Source organism: Podarcis muralis, chromosome 12 (assembly GCF_964188315.1).
Source record: "Podarcis muralis chromosome 12, rPodMur119.hap1.1, whole genome shotgun sequence".
NCBI classification, from domain to species: domain Eukaryota; kingdom Metazoa; phylum Chordata; class Lepidosauria; order Squamata; family Lacertidae; genus Podarcis; species Podarcis muralis.
This window is the reverse complement of record NC_135666.1, coordinates 46847006-46871167: the sequence shown is the minus strand read 5'-3', so window position 1 is coordinate 46871167 and position 24162 is coordinate 46847006. Positions and strand designations below refer to the sequence as shown.

The following is a 24162-nucleotide window of genomic DNA, read 5'->3' as shown; positions in this document are numbered from 1 at the left end:
AAACATAATAAAGCATAAAACATTAAAAGCATCCTGATACAGAACTGTTTTCTCAAACAGCTTCTCTTGAGGATTTTCTCTAAGTTAGAACATTGTAAAATGTTTTCTCAGAATCAGGGCCACCAAAATATGAAAACAGTACAAAGGTTAGCGCTGTACCACATCCAGACTCTGAATTCTTTCTTTCTTTCTTTCTTTCTTTCTTTCTTTCTTTCTTTCTTTCTTTCTTTCTAAAGGAGGTGAAAGGGGTTATATGGAAATACAATATGGAGAAAGCTTCACTGTTGACATTCTGTTTGTCAGATATATTATTTCATATGTGTGTTTCCCCTGATTTTTGGGCCTCTCCAAATGAGGGTACAAATTTGCAAATGACGCAAAAATATACAAATTTTATGTGCATCTGCACTCCCTTTTGTGAGTGAGGTGAAGGGAACCAATGCACCGTGTACTGGGCCCAGAAAATCCTACTGGCACCCATCATCAGGACAAGTCAGAAAAGGGCAGTTAAAGAAAAGAGATATTGGCTGATTTCACACACAACCTTTACAACTTTCTGTATATTTTCTCTTTGCATTTTGAATGTAAACATCTAAAAGTGGAGAAACTGTACCACATATTGAAAATTAGCTATCTCCCATGTTCTGTGCTGTGAATCATAGAGTCATAGGACTCCAGAGTTGGAAGGGACCTTGAGGGTCATCTAGTCCAACCCCTTGCAAGGCACAAATCCTGCCCATGGACATCCCTGGGTGGGCTCGAACCACCAACCTTCTGCTTAACAGCCAGACGCACTGACCCAATGTGCCACCAGCGTTCAGAAGTGACAGATTTCATTTAGTTTTCCTGGTTGCCTAATTCTTCTTTTTAAGTGACATCTCTGGCAATAAGTGCAGTACATGTCCACTCAGAAGTTGGTCATAATGAGTTCAGCGTGATGTGAGAAAATAGCCTTACTGTGCTGGTCCTGTGGGTTACCCAAGAGGTGAGGTCCAAGTCCGGTCCATGATCAAAGGTGCAACATGGAGGCAGTCCATAGTAACTGAAGCTGGGTGCAGGGCAGGGAGTCAGGTGAAGTCAGGAACAGGCATGCAAGCAGGGAGCCAGGGCGGGCCAGGAGCTCAGGCAGGAAAGCAGGACAGGGTTCAGGCAGGAACTAGCAACCAACAATGTTGCTCCTGCAACTTGGGACTGGGGCTGGCCGGCTTTTATCTGCCCTGAGGCATAGGGCGGCCCCGATCCTCTGGTGTCTCACCTCTCCTGGCCTAGAGGCGAGCACTCCTCCTGCGGGAACTTAGTTCCCTCCGCCTCTCTGCCCTGAGCCTCTGCAGCTCAGGAGAGGCTGGAGGGTTACTGGACCCAGAGGCAACCTCCTCTTCCCCTGACGGGGCTGAGAGTGGAGCACCTGCAGGCAATGGGTCCTCCATCACCTCAGGAGCCAGAGCAGACTCAGCTGATGCCTGCACCTGAGGATCCAGCACAGTTGAGGACCCTTCAGGCTCATGTCCCAGCCCCGGCTCGGCTGGTTCTGGAGGCGGGGAATTCTGTGCAGGCTGGGATCCCTCAGGTTCAGCATCTGAGTCTGAATCCCAGGCCATCACACTTACCGGTTGAATTTATTGTGCATCAGGTTCTTCATATAAAACACATGTCCTCCTCTTTCTGTAAACCCACCACCTGCTGTCAGGGGCTGGACTGAGGAGGAATGGTGGGAACCCCCTCATCTTCCTACAACTTCCCAAGAAGAGGAAGACAGTATAGATTTAGAACAGTGGCTTGCAGAAGGGCATAGTTCAGAGGCTGTAGAGGGGAGGAGCTGGAAAATATTGGGAGAGCAGCAGGGTGAAGCACAAGGGGAGAAACAGTTAACAGACACAGTGTCTCTTGAAAGCATTCCTGACCCCTTCCCCTCTCCCAGAACCAGGCAGGCCTTGAAAGCAGTAGAACAGAAAGTTCAGAGGCAGGAAGCTCAGATCAGCCAGTGCAGGGGTGATGTAGAATAGAAGAGACAGAGAGGGTGGGACTTTACTTGGAGCAATGCCATTATCTAAGAAAGCATTCCTTCGTCTCTCTCTGTGAATATTGAATAAGCTACTTGGTAAGAACTCATCCCACAGTGAGAGGGATAGGATTCCCTGAAGCCTTAACACCTGGTAGCATGCTGCTGAATGAAAAAGATTTTGTGATCTTGTTGTTGCTGTTGTTTAGTCGTTTAGTCGTGTCCGACTCTTCGTGACCCCATGGACCAGAGCACGCCAGGCACTCCTGTCTTCCACTGCCTCGTGCACTTTGGTCAAACTCATGCTGGTAGCTTCAAGAGCACTATCCAACCATCTCGTCCTCTGTCGTCCCCTTCTCCTTGTGCCCTCCATCTTTCCCAACATCAGGGTCTTTTCCAGGGAGTCTTCTCTTCTCATGAGGTGGCCACAGTATTCGAGCCTCAGCTTCAGGATCTGTCCTTCCAGTGAGCACTCAGGGCTGATTTCCTTCAGAATGGAGAGGTTTTATCTTCTTGCAGTCCATGGGACTCTCAAGAGTCTCCTCCAGCACCAGAATTCAAAGGCATGAATTATTCGGCGATCAGCCTTCTTTATGGTCCAGCTCTCACTTCCATGCATCACTACTGGGAAAAGCATAGCTAGGAAGGATTTATTTATTTTTTAAAGACCACTGTATACACACACACACACACACACACACACACACACATACACACTTTTGGATTTACCTGGAGAAATCTGAGTGATGTGTTGAGAGGCTTCTTCGCCAGTAGTACAAATCACCTGAAGCAGATTTTGGGAGATACCCTGCAAGCCGGCAAAATCTTCCACATTGTAGACATGCGTCTCGTCCGGGTCGCTAGCGATTAACTGAAGCTCCGACAAAACAGCATCCTTAATGCCCAAAGCATAGAGGGTGATGCCTGCGCTCTTGACCAGCTTTGACGGCTCACGGATATCATCCTGAGCTTCCCCGTCTGTTATCACAACTGCCACTTGGGGGACGCCTTCGCGGCGCCGACTGCCGGCCACTTCGTTGAACTGATGGTCCAGCATAAACTTCAAACTCTTCCCAGTTTTAGTCCCCCCGCCTTTGTAGTGCAAGTTCTGAATCCGGTTTAAGATGTCCTCTTTGCGGTGGAAAGTGTTCAGGAAGAACTCGTTGTGAGGCAGGTCGCTGTACTGAATCAGCCCGACCTGGATTTTATCTGGTCCAATGTCCAAGCCGTCAACCATGGTGTACAGAAAGTCTTGCATGCTTTTGAAGTTCTTTGTTCCGATGCTCCAGGATCCGTCCACTAGGAACACGAGGTCTGCAATGGCAGTTTCTCTGCAGACTGAAGAAAGACAGGGTAACTTTCTTTTGTTCTTACCCCAAAAGGCATTTGTTAGATTCAGGACAGGCTAAAGAAAACATTTCTTCATGTAACCCTCCCATTTGCCAACTCTTCGGACTTAGTGGATCAGCTCCAACTTCTTCTGAGAGATTATGAGTGGCAGTCTCTGAATCTATTTGCGCCAATTTGTGCTTTTGGTGAGCTTTGACTGTGTTCTAGCCTGCTCTCAGCTACTGCCTTGTCAGCCTGCCCGTCAAAGTCAGGAAGAGCCAAAGTCTGCAGCTGCTGGCTCTCCCCTGCCTGACTAACATCTAAGCCTCTATGTTCCTGGCTGCTTTCTGCAGTAGGCTGCAAACCTTCGCTAGGAGCTGGCTCATTCCTGACACACAGCATGAGTTAGGAAGCAGTCAGACAGCTGGGAGCAGTCCCCCTCCCCCTGACACGGAATGGAATGTAGATAAGGTGTTAGCAGAGAGTGGGAGGGAGAGAAGTCAGCTCGCTCAAGAAGCACAGGCAGCTTCGGAAAGCAGAAGGGGTAGCATTTCCTCACCGGAAAAGGAGGCAATTAATCCCCTGAGCCCAAAGAGTAGACGTATGGGGAAGGTATTAGACAGGAAACAAACCCAGAAATGTAAGGGTCATAGGTTCAGGATATTCTGCAGAAGCAGGAAGCACTCCTCAGAAGGGTCAACTGACTTGTAAGGCACGGACGCTCGGTTAGACGTCTGAGGGTAGTTGTTTGTATTGCAATAAATCTTCAAGCTAATTACGACTTGTGTGCTGTGTTATCAAGACAGCAGTCTGGACTCCTGACATTAGATATGTCGTTCTAAAACGTCACAGGGCATACTTGTCAATTAAAACAGGTTTTTTACCCCCCCCCCTTTTTTGTGTGTGTCAAATGTAATACCCTGCCACATCATTTTCTAAACCGCTGTTTCTTTCTGTGCTGCTGGTCGCTGGTTGCTCTGCTCTGCCCTCTGGTGTCACATTTTAATTCTTCCCCCCTGTGTGTCTTTTGTTATCTGCACATGGATATTGCTAAAGAAGCACGGATATTACATTACCAGTAGTTTGGGCATCGGTTGAGCACAACATGGTCAAAAACACAAGAATAAACCTTTGGTTCCAGTTGTCCATCCTGGGGGCACCCCTGAAGAAAATAATAATAATAATAATAATTAATAGTAACAACAACAACAACCTTTCATTCATATTGAAAAATCCAATTGTATACACAAAGATATGCTATACGTCCTGGACATAGCCGGATTTTCACTTTTTGAAATATGCACACGAAGTCTTTAAAGCACATTCAGAGCACATGGCTTCCACCAAAGAGTCCTGGGAACTGTGATTTGTTACGGGTTGCTGGTGACTGTAACTATGTCCCCTGCTATGTGAATCCATAATTTCTCCCATATCCAAGTTTCAGGATCAGTGTACACATGCATCACTTGAGGACGTAACAAGAGTTCTGTAGGTAGAGCCCTGGTCTCAGGTTCAGTTCCTTGCAGGGCTGGGAATGAGCTCTGCTTGAAACCCTGGAGAGCCCCTCTGCCAGTCAGTGTAGAAATCAGAGGTGAGGGACCTCGAGGACCAGGGAATGAATGCTCCAGGTTTCTCCATCTGGCCCTGGAGGATCTTCCCAGGCTATGTGTATTACTGGTCCTGCTCCCTCCTCAAGTGCTTGGTCTGGTTGGAAGGTGTCCTTGAACAAGGCCTCTTGGTTGCCTGAATGGAGGATGGAGATGTGTCTGTAAATCCCTGGCTTTTACAAGAGTGAATTGACAATAGTATTGTGCTGTGTGGTGTTTTACCTGTGACCTCTGTGTATTATTCATCATTGCATCTATTGAGTAATGGACAGGCAGCTGTTAATCAGCCTTGTGTGGCTCTACGTACACGCAATAAAAAAAATGGATTGAGGAATAATCCTCTTCACAGGCTGAATTCAGATATCATGCCAAACTGTGGTTTGGCATCGTATCTGCGCCTGTGTTGCAAAACCCTGGAGTGTGACAAGGATATCAACCGTAGTTTCAAGCTGGCTTCCAAGCTACAGTTTATGCTAACCATGGTTTGCTGTTATAGCTGAATTAATAAGCCAAAATAAGAACCATGGCTCCACCTGAAGAGGCTGCTGCACCATGAAAGTGCGCTGAATAGATGGGAAATGAAAACAAGTTGCCCTAAACCATGGTTTGCTGTTATATCTGAATTAATAAGCCAAAATAAGAACCACGGCTCCACCCGAAGAGGCTGATGCACCATGAAAGTGCGCTGAACACATGGGAAATGAAAAACCAGTAAGTTGCCCTTAACCACGGTTAGCCTGTTGTATATCTGGACGTTCAAACCTTAGTATGGTTAGGCACTACAAAGATCTGTACTGTGAGGTTGTGTCTTGGGTCTTTTTTTGATAGTGACAGGCCAGCTGGGAAACACCAAAGTTTCTGGCAAATATCTATGACAACAATTAAAGGGGGAGGGGGATGAAACAGCCACCTCTGAATTAATGATGACAAATAAAGCCCTGCAGACAAAGCTAACATTGCTTATGGGATGCCAGATGATTAGGATCTACCTCCAAAAGACAAACTGTTTATTATTATGATATGCACTCCAGCAGCTGCATAGGACCCTGGAAAGTTTGTGCAAGCAAGCTGGGTTTATGAATTTCAGAAGCTCCTCCAGGTTGACCTTCTGAAACTATTTGAAAGGGCACTGCATTTTTTCCACCAGACTGAGAATCTGGTTCCAAAAAATTAGGGTCTTGTTGTGCCACTAGTCCAGTGTTTCCCAACCTTTTTTGGGCAAAGGCACACTTGTTTGATGAAAAAAATCTCGAGGCACACCACCATTACAGCCCCGTGACATCAGCGCGCAGCGTCACGCCGGGAGGGACGCACAAAAGTGTAACTTTCAATTTTTTTCCCTCCCCCTTGCCGGGGAACCTCCAAGCTTTGGGGGTGGTGGGGGAGGAGGCAGCAAAGCGAGGGACTGAGGGACTCCTCCAACGACAAGGGTTGGGGAAGAAGAGAAAGGGCTATTCCGCTCCAGTCACGGGAGGGGAATATGTACTGGCCCAACTGGTGTGCGGTCTTCGGAAAGCGGGGTGCGGGAAGGAAGCCTAGGCTCGGGGTCCACCGACCTCGGCGGAGAAAGGCAACAACCGGAGCCGATGACGAGCCGGCGCGTGCGTGCAGCGGCTGGCCTCGAGCTCGGGAAGCTGCGCGCGGCGATGTTGACGCGGGGCGCGCGAGAGCTTGGGGGCGGGGCGGGAGAGAGAGAGAAAGAGTTGGCAGCACCAGGCGCTGTTACTTATTGCGCTGCGGACGCTGCCAGCAACTGCGGTGGTTGTGCGGCGGCCGCCGCCGCAGATCGTCCTCATCAGTCAGCTGAGCTGCCTGGCGGCGTAGGGAGCCGAGGGGCGGGGCTTCCTTTCTGAAGGAGCTGAGGGTGGGGGTCCTCCGGCGCCTTCGGCGAAACGGCGCCGGCCCAGAGCGCTTCTAGGAGGCTGCCTTTGTGCGCGACGTAAAGCCCTCTTTCCCTCCCTCCAGCCCCGTGTCACATGTGGAAAAGGGGGCTGGATCCAGTGACGCAACTCGGAAAACTGTTAGGGAAGCCAGAGCAGGAAAGTGAGTGGGAGGCGGCGTCGCCGCTTTAACCCACGTTTCCTTTTTGAAAGAGAAACCAGTGTTTCCCAACCTTTTTTGGACTCGCTCGCGGCACACCAGGCAACATCTCGCGGCACACTAGTGTGCCGCGGAACACCGGTTGGGAAACACTGCACTAGTCAAAGCACAGCCCCGAGAACATTTTAGCCTTTGACCGATACTCCTGCACAAAAACCCTTCTTTGAAACTAGACAAGTCTAAATGCCCCATCTAAAGACTTGAGACACATTTTTGTTTCATTAAATGCAGAGGAGTGGTTGGAAAAAACCAGTCGCAAACAGCATGAAAGATGTGCACAGATAACCCATGCCAGCTAAATCTAGTTAATTATGGTTGCACAGGAACATCAACCTCAAGGGCAACAGATACAAGTGGGATGTAGGAAATCTATCCAAACTAATCATCATCATGAATGTTACAAAGTCATCCCAAATGCTTTGGATTCTTCCCCACTTCGCAGTCTGGGTCCTTTGCGGCTTTCTCACATGAGTCCCAGCCTAAAAAAGCTTGCTGAAGGATAAAAAGGTAAAGGTAAAGGTACCCCTGATCATTAGGTCCAGTTGTGGCCGATTCTGGGATTGTGGCACTCATCTCGCTTTATTGGCCAAGGGAGCCGGCGTACAGCTTCCGGGTCATGTGGCCAGCATGACTAAGCCGCTTCTGGCAAACCAGAGCAGCGCACGGAAACGCCGTTTACCTTTCCACCGGAGTGGTACCTATTTATCTACTTGCACTTTGACATGCTTTTGAACTGCTAGGTTGGCAGGAGCAGGGACTGAGCAACGGGAGCTCACTCTGTCATGGGGATTTGAACCACAGGCCTTCTGATTGGCAAGTCCTAGGCTCTGTGGTTTAACCCACAGCGCCACCTGCATCCCACTGAATGGTATGGTTTTTGTAAAATATGCAGGGATTTATGATATGTTAAATGAACCATGGAAAGAGAAAAAGAGAGGTCACTGATATCTTAAAGATGTAACAATGAGTATTTTAAATTGTAAAACAGAAAATTTAATAAAAATTATATAAGGTAAAGGTAAAGGTACCCCTGCCCGTACGGGCCAGTCTTGACAGACTCTAGGGTTGTGCACCCATCTCACTCAAGAGGCCGGGGGCCAGCGCTGTCCGGAGACACTTCCGGGTCACGTGGCCAGCGTGACATCGCTGCTCTGGCGAGCCAGAGCCGCACACGGAACGCCGTTTACCTTCCCGCTAGTAAGCGGTCCCTATTTATCTACTTGCACCCGGGAGTGCTTTCGAACTGCTAGGTTGGCAGGCGCTGGGACCGAGCAAAGGGAGCGCACCCCGCCGCGGGGATTCGAACCGCCGACCTTTCGATCGGCAAGCCCTAGGCGCTGAGGCTTTTACCCACAGTGCCACCCGCGTCCCTATTATATATACACACACACAAAAATTATATATACACACACAAAAGATATATCACTATATCACGATATTTGGCTGGTGATACATCACAATGTTGAAAAGCAGGCATTGCCCAGCCCTGATCTCTACTAGTTATAGCAATTTCCCAGAGTCCTAATACTGCAACAAGCTGTTTACGAAGCAGAGTAAAGCAAACATCAAGCTAACACCACAGTAGATGTAAAAAGTGTGCCATAATTCTGGCATGGTAAAAGGTACCAGTTCAATGGCTTTAATAACCTAGTATGACCACCACGTTTTTACGCAACACAGAAGAAGGGATTGTGCAAGCGCTGAAACTGTTTGTATCTTGGTTTGGAGGCAGTGTGGTCTCAACATAGCAAAAAGTGTCGTCCTTTTTAAGCAAACCATTTCTTTCCTGTGGCTTATTTCCAATAAGACAATCTACAGCAATCGATTACATCTGATAAGCATCCTGTTTTTGGATAGCTTTCCAAGCAACATCCTCAATGAATAAACATCCGGAGAGAAATGTTGCAGCGTGTGGGTAAATAACCTGGGTTAGTAATTCTATTAACGTGGAGAAAAAGTTCAGGACCACACAAGTGGATCTTGTGTTAAATATAGGTCAACGCACATCTTGGTCTGAAAAAACAGGTTACGTTAAACAGAAAAGTAGGAAAAGTGTTCATTAGTCATGAAAACAAAGGGAAGAAAGTACCTTATTTTTCGCTCTATAAGATGCACCAGACCACAAGACGCACCTAGTTTTTGGAGGAGGAAAACAAGAAAAAAAATATTCTGAATCTCAGAAGCCAGAAAAGCAAGAGGGATCGCTGTGCAGTGAAAGCAGCAATCCCTCTTGCTGTTCTGGTTTCTGGCAGCCTGCATTCGCTCCATAAGACGCACACACATTTCCCCTTACTTTTTAGAAGGGAAAAAGTGAGTCTTATAGAGCAAAAAATATGGTATAATTCCTTTCTCCATTGCAGGATATAGTTGTTATCCAACCCCTTTTCAATGCATATAATCCTTAGAACTTTGCTGTTTGTGAATATGAGAGAAAATTTAGATTTTTCTCTCCCAAAAAGTGCTGGGTACTGCCTCCCACCCACATATTCTTGAAACTTGCTAAATATTAATAATATTTCATCCACATCAATGAATACTCTTTTGATACTCTTCTACCTCTATCACATTTTTAAAAATATCTTTTTCATAAGGATGACAGCAAGGTTATTATTTACAGGATTTACAGAAGCCGTCCCAGTTTCTGATTTGATCCCAGAATGTCCCACTTTTCCTTAGGACATCCTTGTTTTCATTGGAGAAATGTTGGAGGTATGGAGTTATGTGACCCCCGAGCCAAGAAGATAAGTAACTATACAACCTTTAGAAGCCATCTGAAGGCAGCCCTATATAGGGAAGTTTTCAAATGTTTAATGTTTTATTTTGTTGTTATATCTGTTGGAAGCTGCAAAGAGTGGCTGGGGCAACTCAGTCAGATGGATGGGCTAAAAACAGCAAAATAATAATCCTCCTCATCATCATTTTTGAATAGGACGTCCCTATCTTCATCAGAGAAATGTTGGAGGGTATGTGATTGTCCATTCACTTCTGGGCTTCCTTTAAGATGCTCATGTGGGTAAAAGCCTCAGCGCCTAGGGCTTGCCAATCGAAAGGTCGGCGGTTCAAATCCCCGCGGCGGGGTGCGCTCCCGTTGCTCGGTCCCAGCGCCTGCCAACCTAGCAGTTCGAAAGCACCCCCGGGTGCAAGTAGATAAATAGGGACCGCTTACTGGCGGGAAGGTAAACGGCGTTTCCGTGTGCGGCTCTGGCTAGCCAGATGCAGCTTTGTCACGCTGGCCACGTGACCCGGAAGTGTCTGCGGACAGCGCTGGCCCCCGGCCTCTTGAGTGAGATGGGCGCACAACCCTAGAGTCTGTCAAGACTGGCCCGTACGGGCAGGGGTACCTTTACCTTTTACCTTTATAAATGTTCTAGCCCTAAGTGACTTAGGCCCAAATATCTGAAAAACTGCTTCCTTCCCTGGACCCTCTCAGGTTTTAAGATTGACAGAGGGGGTAAAAACACAAAAACTTGCCCTGGGACCAGGTCAAGGGCAGGCAGAAGATCCTATAACCAAAACTAATCAATAAATCAACCTCAGGCCACCTTCTTTTTACAACAGCTTTCGGGATGTAAAAAGACACATGTACTTGTGGATGTTCTTGCCTGTTTGAAACTATGAAAACTAATAAAATTCTACATTTTAAAAAGGTGGGTTGAAAAACTTTTCCTGACCTTCCCACTATTGCTAAAGACTGAACATACAGCCATATTTTTTCTGATGTATTCTTGGATTTGCCAATATGAATTCCCTCATCTTTTTCCTAACTGGATAAGAATTTACACTTGAAGAAGAAGAAGAAGAAGAAGAGTTTGGATTTGATATCCCGCCTTTCACTCCCTTTAAGGAGTCTCAAAGCTGCTAACAATCTCCTTTCCCTTCCTCCCCCACAACAAACACTCTGTGAGGTGAGTGGGGCTGAGAGACTTCAGAGAAGTGTGACTGGCCCAAGGTCACCCAGCAGCTGCATGTGGAGGAGCGGAGACCCAAACCCGGTTCCCCAGATTACGAGTTCACCGCTCTTAACCACTACACCACACTGGCTCTCCACACAGAACAATCGCTAAGGTTTTGTATTAGGATGGAACTTGGATCCCAACACCAGACAGACCACCAGTATCTTGTGTTGCCTTTTACAGCTTCCTGCAAACATTCTATTACTTATCTCATTTACTGAAAATATGCATCATCTTGTTTGTGGCAAGCTGAAGTACGATTGCATCCCATTTGAATAAATTATTCCTCTTACTTGGAGAAACCTTCCTTCTTGTATACGCTTGCTTTTCCCGAACGTCCTTCCTCACAGAGTCGTCTGCAAAGGCTAAAAGCCCTGAAATGCAAAAAAGAATTTCGTGCAGAGCTTTGGTTCAAATGTCCAGCGTTTTGCCTCTCTCTAAAGTATATAAAAAGTGGATTCCTAAACCTTATATATCTTCTCAAAGCAACAGCAGCAGCATTTGGGAACAACGTCTGCCCTGTCCCTTTGAGCCACCGCTCACCTCTTCAGACTGCTATAGAATAAATCATTTGGATCTAGACATTTAACTTGCAATGCATCTCAAATCTAAACTTTCTGTGAGATAAGACGGGACATCTTGCACTAGCCAATGTCTTCCTTATCAGTGATGTATGGGAAGTGCTTTCAAAAATTTTATTAGTACATTTTTGGGGAAAACAACATTAAAATGTCTCTGTGAAGCCATAAAAATCATTTTCTTCTTTCTGTGAAGAAAGACACCCATTTCTTTTGGGATCTGATATGAGTGTAAAGTTTATATTTTCCTAACAGAAGCTCACGCATAACGATTGCAAATTAATGGAGAAGGAGATCTTAAATATTGCACTCACCTGGCTTCTTAGAGGTCCATCTGTGCAGTGTCTATGTCTAGTGGTCCATATGATCGATCATCTCTCCTCTCTCTCTGGCCTGTCCAAAAGCATCAAAGATTCCAGCTGTGAGCAGCCAGTTGTGCTTTTGGAAACAGACTGGGAGCCCGCCTCCCAAGACAATCCCTCTGAGACAGAACTCTCCGTCTCTTGCGTAAACTCTGGATTGCCCCAGAAGGAAAAGTTTTATCTGACATGTATGCAGGATTCATCATAATTTTTAAAATGTTGCCAGTAATGGAGGCCCTAAAGTATATATTCGAGTCTATGAATTCAAGATATTCACTTGCCGGTCTTCAAATCCAACATGAGACCCCGATTGACCCCTTCAATGACCACAGGCACTTCTCTGCCTCAATTCCCCATCTGTAAAACTATGGCAGGACGCGGGTGGCGCTGTGGTTAAAACCTCAGCGCCTAGGACTTGCCAATCATATGGTCGGCGGTTCGAATCCCCGCGGCGGGGTGAGCTCCCGTCGTTCGGTCCCAGCGCCTGCCAACCTAGCAGTTCAAAGCACCCCCGGGTGCAAGTAGATAAATAGGGACCGCTTACCAGCGGGAAGGTAAACGGCGTTCCGTGTGCTGCGCTGGCTCGCCAGATGCAGCTTCGTCACGCTGGCCACGTGACCCGGAAGTGTCTGCGGACAGCGTTGGCTCCTGGCCTATAGAGTGAGATGAGCGCACAACCCTAGAGTCTGTCAAGACTGGCCCATATGGGCAGGGGTACCTTTACCTTTACCTTAAAACTATACAGTTGTACCTTGGATCTCGAACACCTTGCAACTTGAATGTTTTGGTTCCCAAACGCCCAAAACCCAGAAGTGAATGTTGCGGTTTGCAAACGTTCTTTGGAACCCGAACATCTGACGCTGCTTCCGCAGCTTCCGATTGGCTGCAGGAAGCTTCTCAGCTTCCGGTCCACAGGTGACTCGCCTCTCTAGGCCTGGAGGCGAGCACTCCTGTGGGAATTTAGTTCCCTCTGCCTCTCTGCCCTGAGCCTCTGCAGCTCAGGAGAGGCTGGAGGGTTACCAGACCCAGAGGCAACCTCCTCTTCCCCTGATGGGGCTGAGAGTGGGGCAGCTGCAGGCAATGGGTCCTCCATCCCTTCAGGAACCAGAGCAGACTCAGCTGGTGCCTGCAACTGAGGATCCAGCACAGGTGAGGACCCTTCAGGCTCAAGCCCCAGCCCCGGCTCAGCTGGTTCTGGAGGCGGGGACTTCTGTGCAGGCTGGGATTCCTCAGGTTCAGCCTCTGAGTCCGAATCCCAGGCCATCCCACATAGTAATGCATAGAAGCATTTACAATTTCAGTGAATTAAATTACTATACTTAACAAGGGACTCGCCATAGCTCCTCTGAAGTAAAAGACAGGTGTGGATTTCTAGCTCTTTGGGACCACCAGGACCCGGGCGTATCTGGCCAATGTCTTCCAAGTGCCACAAGACTCCCTTTAGAAGTTGCTTTCAGCTGCCTTTCTATGTTTCAGAACTTTCCAAGTAAATGCGTTATCTAGTTAAGATCAACAACAACAAAGGCTGGGAAGGGGGCATGATTTGTGGATTTAGCGAACTTATACGGAGCATACTTCGAAATCTGGAAGCAACATAGTAAACAAAGAAGATCAAAGCGGTTGTTCATAACAAATTGCCATTACACCGTTTGATGTGTTAATTGACTTGTATTTTCTTTAAAGCTTTCCTTGTGTGCCTCAAGAAGGGGAAACTTGGCGGAAGGCACCAGCCATTTATTAAAGCTCACTGAAGAATTTAAGATCAAAGGAAGAACATGGGATGAGGAGGCAACTTGTAACCGTCATAACCAAGCAGGAAAAGTGAAAAAGGACATGGACTTTCTGGTTACAGTGGTACCTCGGGTTACATACGCTTCAGGTTACATACGCTTCAGGTTACAGACTCCGCTAACCCAGAAACAGTGCTTCAGGTTAAGAACTTTGCTTCAGGATGAGAACAGAAATCGTGCTCTGGCGGCGCGGCAGCAGCAGGAGGCCCCATTAGCTAAAGTGGTGCTTCAGGTTAAGAACAGTTTCAGCTTAAGAACGGACCTCCAGAACGAATTAAGTACTTAACCTGAGGTACCACTGTACACTACTATTCTACTGCTCTGGTCCTTCAAGAGAGAAAAGGAGAATGCAGTCTGGATGAAATAAAAAGAGATCCCTTGGATGTATACTAGGTAGCCAGAGAAATTTCCTAAACTGAGTCCCTGGGTGACCATTTGCTATCTAAGGGTCTAGATCAGAGAACCTATTTTAGCTCTAAGGCCAGATTCCAGTTGAACTGGAATTGAACCACAATTGCTCTTGATTGTTCCTTAGTTTGGTTTGACCACAATTGCTCTTGATTGTTCCTTAGTTTGGTTTTCTTAAAATTTGATTTAGTTTTTCAGTTTAAAGTTTTAAAGTTTAAAGTTTTAAAGTTTAAAGTTTTACAATCAATTATCCAACAACCAACATAAAAACAAGATTCCGTAGAATCTCCTGAACTTCCCTCTTCCCCTTTGCGGGTCCTATTGTTAACCATTTCCTCCTGCCTCTTTTATAATAATCCAGATCTTTTACATCTCCATTATATCCCAAATTCAACATTAAACTACAAGTGTTATTCCAATCCCACTAATGATTTTAGCTGTTTACAATGGTTTTTAAGATAAATTATAAAATTTTCCCCTTTCCTTATTAACATTTTGGTATTCCTGATTTCTGATTTTCTTCCGGTCATTTTTGCCATTTTGGCTTAATCCATCAATTTAATCTGCCATTCTTCTCTGGTCAGGACTTTGTCTTCTTTCCATCAGAGCCAGTGTGGTGTAGTGGTTAAGAGCGGTAGTCTCGTAATCTGGGGAACTGGGTTCGCATCTCCGCTCCTCCACATGCAGCTGCTGGGTGACCTTGGGCTAGTCACACTTCTTTGAAGTCTCTCAGCCCCACTCACCTCACAGAGTGTTTGTTGTGGGGGAGGAAGGGAAAAGAGAATGTCAGCCGCTTTGAGACTCTTTTGGGTAGTGATAAAGCGGGATATCAAATCCAAACTCCTCCTCCTCCTCCTCCTCTTCTTCTTCTTCTTCTTCTTCTTCTTCTTCTTCTTCTTCTTCTGGGATGGGACAGGGACAGCTACGCTGCCCTGATTGTTCCTTTGCAGCATAGCTTTCCCTATCCCATGCCTGATGCCATGTGATGTCAGGTGATTGACAGGCGGGTGTGGCTTCCCCAAAACTGTCTTGCGGTTCTCCACTGTCAGTCTAGATGAAACATTCAATTGTGTTTGTGTGTATTTTAAGTGTTTAAAAAACAACATGGGTGTTGATCCAGGTCCCAAACACAGAATACAGTGGTACCTTGGGTTAAGTACTTAATTCGTTCCAGAGGTCTGTACTTAACCTGAAACTGTTCTTAACCTGAAGCACCACTTTAGCTAATGGGGCCTCCCACTGCCAACGCGCCGCAGGAGCACGATTTCTGTTCTCATCCTGAAGCAAAGTTCTTAACCTGAAGCACTATTTCTGGGTTAGCGGAGTCTCTGACCTGAAGCGTATGTAACCTGAAGCGTATGTAACCCGAGGTACCACTGTAGTTAGATGTGGGGGAATGCTTTCTCCCTGTACCAGTAGTGGTTGGTGGTCCATAGCAGTGCTGCCTGTTTAACCTCATTCCACTGCCGTGACTGTGGCATACTGGGAGAGGCGAGGCCAGCATGGTGCAGACATACCAGCAGAACTGATCTGGGACTTGTGTTTGCACCACACCAGCCTTGCCACCACCTCATTCCTCCCAGAACATCACATCGACAGCAATGATGGGGGAGTTCATACTGGAAAGTCCATCTGAAACATGATTGCATCACTTTAGCAGAAAAATAAGGGATGCAAGTATTGCCTAACACTGTGTTAAAGGTTTCCTCTTAGAGCCTGTATGTTATTTAGATGAAGTATTTAGCAATACCTCGGGTTACATACGCTTCAGGTTACATACGCTTCAGGTTACAGACTCCACTAACCCAGAAATAGTGCTTCAGGTTAAGAACTTTAGTGCTTCAGGATGAGAACAGAAATTGGGCTCCGGCGGCGCAGCAGCAGCAGGAGGCCCCATCAGCTAAAGTGGTGCTTCAGGTTAAGAACAGTTTCAGGTTAAGTACAGACCTCCGGAACGAATTACCGTATTTTTTGCTCTATAAGATGCACCGGACCACAAGATGCACCTAGTTTTTAGAGGGGGAAATCAGGAAAGGCAAGGCTAAAGAGGAAGCCAAGGCAGCGAGTGGGATGGATCGCGCTCGCTGCCTTGGCTTCTTTAGCCTTGCGCAGCCTCCCCCGGCTGGAGAGGTTCCGCAAGGCTTTTCTACGAGGAGGGAGAAGGGACTGACTGGCCGCGTCAGTCCCTTCTCCCTCCTGGGGAAAAGCCCGCATGAGCTGCGCGAAGCTTGTGTGCGGCTCTTGGGGGCTTTTCCTGCCTGGCTCCCCCCTGCATTTGCTCCAATAGGACGCACAGACTTTCCCCCTTAGTTTTCAAGAGGGAAAAGGTGCGTCCTATGGAGCGAAAAATACGGTAAGTACTTAACCCGAGGTACCACTGTACAGGGAAGATCAGGAAAATATGTTCAATCCTCTTTTTAAAAGGTAGTATTTTATTAGTTTTCATAGGAGAAACCCAACCAAATGGGCAGGGTATAATCATTGTTGTTGTTGTTCTTGTTGTTTAAGAAGCACCATCCTGCCAACTCCTATTGCTAATTAATCCTAATAAAAATTATCTCCCTCCAGAAAGACTGTGGAACATGCATATAAAATTTACAGCATGTTATGGCTTAAGAGAGAATTATATGAAAATGTTATACAGATGGTATCTGACACCAAGCAGATTGGCAAAAATGTATGAATCAAAATCGAATATGTGTTGGAAATGCAGAGGGAAAGAAGGTACTTTTCTCTTGTAATAAGGTTAAAGCTTACTGGGAAATGATATATAATGAATTGAAGAAGATATTTAAGATAACCTTTGTAAAAACAAAACAAAACCCAAAAGCTTTTCTTTGGGGAATTATGGGATCAGAGTTTTGATGTATGCAGCCACTGCCGCGAGAATGACATTTGCCCAAAAAATGGAAAGAAGGAGTTTCAATGAAAGAAGAATGGCTACAGAAATTAATGGACGATGCATAAATGGTGAAACTTACCGGAAGAAGAAGAAATCAAACAACAAACTTTTTATTAAGGAATGGAAATGGTTTATTGAGTATTTACAAACAAATTGTAAACAAATGACGACATTAGCAGGACTATTGTAAAAACTTGCAGTTTCTAAAACATATATGAAACAGATGAGGAAAAGAATAAATAGAGTTAACTGGGATATGCAGAAGAAGAAAAAGAGGGTGAATTCACGGAACCGCTGAAAGAGGGGGAGGGAAGCCAAGATTTGATAGGTAATAATTGTTTTAATTTTTGTTGTTGTTGAAATGGTTTTTTTGTTAAAAATGAAAATTATAAATAAACTCTCTCTCTCTCTCTCTCTCTGTGTGTGTGTGTGTGTGTGTGTGTGTGTGTGTGTACTCTCCCTCCAGTTTGTTTCTTGAGGAAAGTTGCTTAGAACAAAGAATATACCGGTACTTTTGCCACAGGTTCGACGGGGTAAGTTTAGGACAATATAGCTGGCTAACACTGACATATTGGTCTCATCTGACTGTGTAACCACAGCAGAATTGCTCTTCCTGTATTTACTTATGTCTCATCCTGTGTTAGTTTAGCTAATGTAATTTATAAACTGTCGGTGCTCCTTGTGGTTTAAACAGTACATTAGCCTTTTTGCTCCACTTCAGAAAGGATGCAGATACTTTAAACAGCAGTGCGAAAAATGTATAGCAAGAGAACTTCTGCACTGCACAGCCTGGGCTCCAGTCCAACTACAGCAAGTTGTCACTCTCTCGTTGAAAGTACTAGATCTTGAATTACTGCCAAGTAGCTTTTTTCCATTTGCTTCAATGGGACGTACTTACAACTAGCTTGGGAGAACAGTGCTTGAGGCCATAGATGGCAGGACTATCACAGATCTAGCCGTCAGAGTGAAGAAGGCAGCAGATCTGGGGCGTCATGAAGCACAACAAACTTTTATTTTTATTTTTATTTTTATTTTTTATTTATATATAGAACTGCTTGCATAACACAATCTCATTTAAAAAAAAATCAAGAGTGGTTTGCAATTATATATGTACAACTAAAAGCCACGGATACCTGTTGCTGTTGAATTTTGCCGCTTAATTTGTTGAATACTGTGGCTTTATATTGTAATGTTACCCTGTTATAACCCACCTTAGGATAGGCAATGGTAGTTGGCTGTGAGCCCTGGAAAAGCTTTCCCTGCCTTGTAGGCCTTTTCCCACCTGTCCTGGGAGAACGGACTCCAACTACAAAAGCTGAGGCTGCTCAACAAACTCTTGGGTTGGGGTATTGTTTAGGGGGGTTTTTTTGTTACTGGTATTATTATTTTTTGTATCTTTATTTTTTGTATCCATGATTTATGTGGAAATTGCTCAGTTTGGTTGTGTACTTTTTTGATATTTTATTCATTGTTTATGACTACTTTTGTTATGCTTCAATGTATCTATGTGGGGCTTATTGTCTATTTGTTTGGTTGTAAGTTGGGTTAAACCACAGAGCCTAGGGCTTGCCGGTCAGAAGGTCGGCGGTTCGAATCCCCACGACGGGGTGAGCTCCCGTTGCTCGGTCCCTGCTCCTGCCAACCTAGCAGTTCGAAAGCACGTCAAAGTGCAAGTAGATAAATAGGTACCTCTCCGGCGGGAAGGTAAACGGCGTTTCCGTTCGCCAGAAGCAGATTAGTCATGCTGGCCACATGACCTGGAAGCTGTACGCCGGCTCCCTCGGCCAATAAAGCGAGATGAGCGCCGCAACCCCAGAGTCAGCCACGACTGGACCTAATGGTCAGGGATCCCTTTACCTTTACCTAAGTTGCTTTTGGGTTGCCCTGGGCAAAATAAAGCGACTGACAAATTTAATAAATATTAAACATTAAACAAATAAATAAACAGTTCTCTTTATGCAAGCAGCTTACCCAAGAACTGATGCCGAAGATACCCTTGTGCAAGGAAAAGAAATTTGCGCCCCATTGTATTCTGCACGCAGAACAGTTCATTATGCCTGCACTATTTGAATCCGCTTGCAGAACTTCATGAGCAGCATTTGATTTGATTTGATATCTAGTAGTCCCAGTCCTTTGGATACTGACCATGATATTTCAGAGTCAGCTTGAGATCCCAGTACGCATGTACCTGCTCAGCCTGCTGCCCAGGTGTCAACCGTTGTTGATGGGTAACTTCCAGGCCCCTCCTGCTCTCTCTCTTTCAGATTTTTTAAAATCTTTAAACCAGACTTCAACCAAAAAAACCCTCAAACAGAGGACTGGGTAACGCAGAGCATACTGCCGCACTAAAGAGAAGATTAACCATTTGGATTCCCATAGCTCATCTTCAATCTTTCATTATAATATACAATTCCCATCCTGTAGTAAGTGTAGAATGAGCTTGATTCACACATAAAATGGCACACACACCCCAGGGAAGAAGGGGTGAATGAAGATCTACATCAGGAACAAGAATGAGGGGAGAACAGTGATATAAGTAATAAATCTGCTCCTTTCCCCTTTTGGGGTACCCAAGAGCCCATATAGAGGCCTTTTGTAGGTTCCCTATCGGTAGGAGAAAACAACAGAGACCAACCAGAGAATATTGAGAAGCAAAGCAGCTAGTAAGCCTGATCTTTATTAACTGTTGCAACAGGCTGCTCCCCCACACGCAGGAGGGAGGAGGAGGAGGACCCAGAGCCTCATATAGTCATTTTAAATTGCCCGCCCTAGAGTCCAAGACCACCCCCAGAAACATCATACATTCATCACAGAAGGGGTGTAGCCCAAGACCACTACCCCAGATACATCATACCTACGTCACAGAAAAGGCAGTCTACAACAGAAATCTGAGTGCATTGTATTTCTCATGTCTGCCAGGATAATGGATCACTGATTGCATTACCTGGGCCATTTGGCCACTCTTTTGATGATAACTACTTTATTCCTGGAAGTGAGAGCTGGACCATAAAGAAGGCTGATCGCCGAAGAATTTATACTTTTGAATTATGGTGCTGGAGAGACTCTTGAGAGTCCCATGGACTGCAAGAAGATCAAACCTGTCCATTCTGAAGGAAATCAGCCCTGAGTGCTCACTGGAAGGACAGATCCTGAAGCTGAGACTCCAATACTTTGGCCACCTCATGAGAAGAGAAGACTCCCTGGAAAAGACCCTGATGTTGCGAAAGATGGAGGGCACAAGGAGAAGTGGACGACAGAGGACAAGATGGTTGGACAGTGTTCTCGAAGCTACCAGCATGAGTTTGAGTAAACTGCGGGAGGCAGTGGAAGACAGAAGTGCCTGGCGTGCTCTGGTCCATGGGGTCACGAAGAGTCGGACACGACTAAACGACTAAACAACAACAACTTTATTCCTGAATCCAGGTCACAGGCTCACCCTATTCATACACAGACACACCTGGATTTGTGAACGAAAAGACAATGGGGAGGCTTTTCCATTTTCCTTCGACCTTCCAGAGAAATAATTGAGGTCAATTTGGGAGGGACAAAATGGTTTCAGGACTTTTTCTGTGAGCTTCAGACATGTGGTTTCTATATGTGGGTGTGTTTGCTTGGTACATTTATGAACATTTATTTTATATATGTAGTACCTTAAAATTCTTATAACAACAGCATCTCCTATGTGCCAAGAGATCGCTAGAGAGGCAGCAAATTCAGCCTCCAAGGAACACGTCCAAGGGAGAGCTGTTTCTGCCACCGCTACAGCGGCAGCAGTGGGCAGTGTATTCATTGGAGGTCGAATCTGCTGCCCTTGTGGATCATGCCGCCCGAGGCAGTTGCTTCATCTTGTCTCATGAGTGAGCCGGCCCCAAGCAGATGGAGGAACTGAACAGCGATGCAACGATCCTAGCAGCCAAACTGGTGGGAGGATTTGCTGGGAGGGCTAAACCAGATTGTGATGGTGGAATGAACAGCTGCGACCTTCTGTCCCCACAGAAATTCCACCCATAGTGGAAAGACCCTTGTAGACACCGGTTGAAGAGAAATTCCAGCCGGGATCACAACAATTGTTGGTCCTTCTACCTACGGAAGATGCAATGGATACAATGAGGGGACCAAAACTAAAACCTGAGCTTTAGGGAAAACTCCAAGTGTGAACAATCTTCTTCCAAAGACTATCCCAAGTCTGGTTAAAACTGACCTACTCCATGTTCCTTAGCTATAAATTTAAGTACGTTTGAATAGTCCAGTGCCTCTAGCTTGGCAATAGCAGACATTTGGCTATCCTACATAAACAGTAGCTTTTCCAGAGAAGCTTGAAAAGACCAGCTTGCAGCTTTGCAACGTTTTCCTTCAGGATAAGCAATCTTTACCATCTTCCTCATTCTCCAGGAATGACACCGTGCTGGAACCAGTTCCTCAAACAGCTGCTCCTCTTTTCGGAGCCTTTGAGTAGTGGAAGCAATGACTGGGGTTCGAGGCTTCTCGTTTGATTTGCCAACTACCAGATCTCATAAAATCCAAACTGTTTATGGACATGCAGCACGTATTCAAAACACGCTCAAAAAGAACATGCACTAAAAGACTTTTTTATATATATAAAAAAGACACTCTCTGCTAAACAGAGTATCCCAATTTCCACTTCACTTCTATATAGGGTAATGGTGCTGTAGGGCTTTTTTTACTAAGTAGTGGAGAGAGTCCAATTGGCCAGTGGCCACAAGAGTAGCTAGATTGAAACTCGCCATTGTATAGCAAAAATAGAACAGATTCTGGCTTTCCCTGCTTGCTACAAACTCATATTTTCTGGTCTTTACATTTTAGAAAATAGCAGCTAAACCTCTATGGGAATCCTCAGTGAGTTGCCTTATGCAGGGGGTTGCAATATGTACTGTGGTCCCAATAACTGCACCTGTTGTTGTTGTTGTTTAGTCATTTAGTCATGTCCGACTCTTTGTGACCCCATGGACCAGAGCACTCCAGGCACCCCTGTCTTCCGTTGCCCCCTCAGTTTGGTCAAACTCATGCTGGTAGCTTCGAGAACACTGTCCAACCATCTCGTCCTCAGTCGTCCCCTTCTCCTTGTGCCCTCCATCTTTCCCAACATCAGGGTCTTTTCCAGGGAGTCTTCTCTTCTCATGAGGTGGCCAAAGTATTGGAGTCTCAGCTTCAGGATCTGTCTTTTCAGTGAGCACTCAGGGCTGATTTCCTTCAGAATAGATAGGTTTGATCTTCTTGCGGTCCATGGGACTCTCAAGAGTCTCCTCCAGCACCAGAATTCAAAAGCATCAATTCTTCAGCGATCAGCCTTCTTTATGGTCCAGCTCTCACTTCCATACATCACTACTGGGAAAACCATAGCTTTAACTATATGGACCTTTGTTGGCAAGGTGATGTCTTTGCTTTTTAAGATGCTGTCTAGGTTTGTCATTGCTCTTCTCCCAAGAAGCAGGCGTCTTTTAATTTTGTGGCTGCTGTCACCATCTGCAGTGATCATGGAGCCCAAGAAAGTAAAATCTCTCACTGCCTCAATTTCTTCCCCTTCTATTTGCCAGGAGGTGATGGAACCAGTAGCCATGATCTTCATTTTTTTGATGTTGAGCTTCAAACCATATTTTGTGCTCTCCTCTTTCACCCTCATTAAAAGGTTCTTTAATTCCTCCTCACTTTCTGAGTGAAGAGGATAGTGAACATAATAGACAGGATTTTAGCGGGACTGTGATTGGGTAGCAATTCCCCACAGAACCAAAGGAGTAACTGCGAAGGCAAGAATGTGCATGGGGTGGGGCGGGATTGCGGCATTGATAAGAGCAAGGCAGATGCATGCAAGTTTATCAATGGAAAAAGGACTTTTGCCTACAGTTGAGTTTGGGAAGCCTATTTGAATGATCTTCAACAGAAGAGGTGAATTGCATGAGTTGGCGCTGAAAATCTAAACCTGCCTCCTCGGCTCCTTCTCTAACCTGCAATATTGACAGCAGATCCTATTGAATGGCTGCAGTAAGCCACTCTTTCCAAGCCATGCTCCCCAATATGGGGATTACAGTATTGACATTTTATTATATTTATTATATTTTTACCAACAGTCAGGCAGACATAGGTTTTCACACAAAAGAAAACCAGAGTCAGAAACAGCACAAACTCTGAGGCTACATTGTGCTCACAGATGGTTGCCCTGCTACATAATAATAATAATAATAATAATAATAATAATAATAATAATAATAGTTGTTGTTGTTTTATTATTTATATCCTGCCCATCTGGCTGGGCTGCCCCAGCCACTCTGGACAGCTTCCAACGGATATGAAAACGTAGTAAGTTGATGGAATATGCGCAGCTCGAGGACGTAACATATAGAATAAGAGAACAAGAACATACCTTTAGAAAAGATTGTAAAATGTTTATTGAATATATGGGGGGGGGGAATTGTGTACACTTGAAAACATTGGCAGCATTAAGATAAATTCAACAGTGTAAATAAGTTTTGATGGATGTAATAATGGACTACTGAATGGTTTAGTTTACCGAAAATATGCAGGGATTTATGATATGCGAAAAGAACCGTGGAAAAAGAAGAAGGGAAGTCATTTTAAGGATGTTTAAGTGAGTATTCTAAATTGTAAAACAGAAAATTTAATTTTACTGTGTGTGTGTGTGTGTGTGTGTGTGTGTATACACACACACACACACACACACACACACACAGAGTAAAATTAAATTTTCTGTTTTTCTGTTTTTATTACATATATCTATGTAATAAAAAGTCAATCACAGGTACACTTTTTTAAAAAAAAGTCAAGAGCAACCTGGATTTCCCCATAGAATCTCAGAATCATTGGGTTGGGAGGTCAAATAGGAGAAAAAGGCACTTCAACTCGACCACACCTGACAGCTGCAACCAACAGATAACTCTCTTGAGCCTTTTTCCGCCCCAGATTCCCTTGAACTACAACTCCCATCGTCCCTGATCTCTGACCATTCCAGCAAAGGATGATGGGAGTTGTAGTCTAACAAGCACACCTGGGACCTAAGATTGAGCGCCTATCTCTCTCCAGCGAGAGGTGGAGGGGAGGGAGGAGCGTCCTCCCGCATTGCGCAGGCGCATCGCGACGTCGACTCCTCCCCCGCGGGGG

General features: G+C 45.5%; 1 protein-coding gene across 2 annotated transcripts in view; it reads right to left on the bottom strand.

The window, feature by feature from the left end:
• LOC114607443 (collagen alpha-4(VI) chain-like) overlaps nt 1-12022 on the bottom strand; it is a 96366-nt gene extending 84344 nt beyond the window's left edge. Inside the window, exons 1-4 of one of the 2 annotated variants that reach the window (XM_028750631.2) lie at nt 11881-12022; nt 11282-11362; nt 4405-4490; nt 2729-3337 (exon numbers count right to left, since the gene is read on the bottom strand). In XM_028750631.2, coding sequence (XP_028606464.2) covers nt 2729-3337; nt 4405-4477 — 682 coding nt within the window. In that variant the 5' untranslated portion in view covers nt 4478-4490; nt 11282-11362; nt 11881-12022. The remainder of the gene's footprint in view (nt 1-2728; nt 3338-4404; nt 4491-11281; nt 11363-11880) is intronic. The other variant, XM_077916372.1, reaches the window with a different exon arrangement.
• Between the last annotated feature and the right edge of the window lie 12140 nt (nt 12023-24162).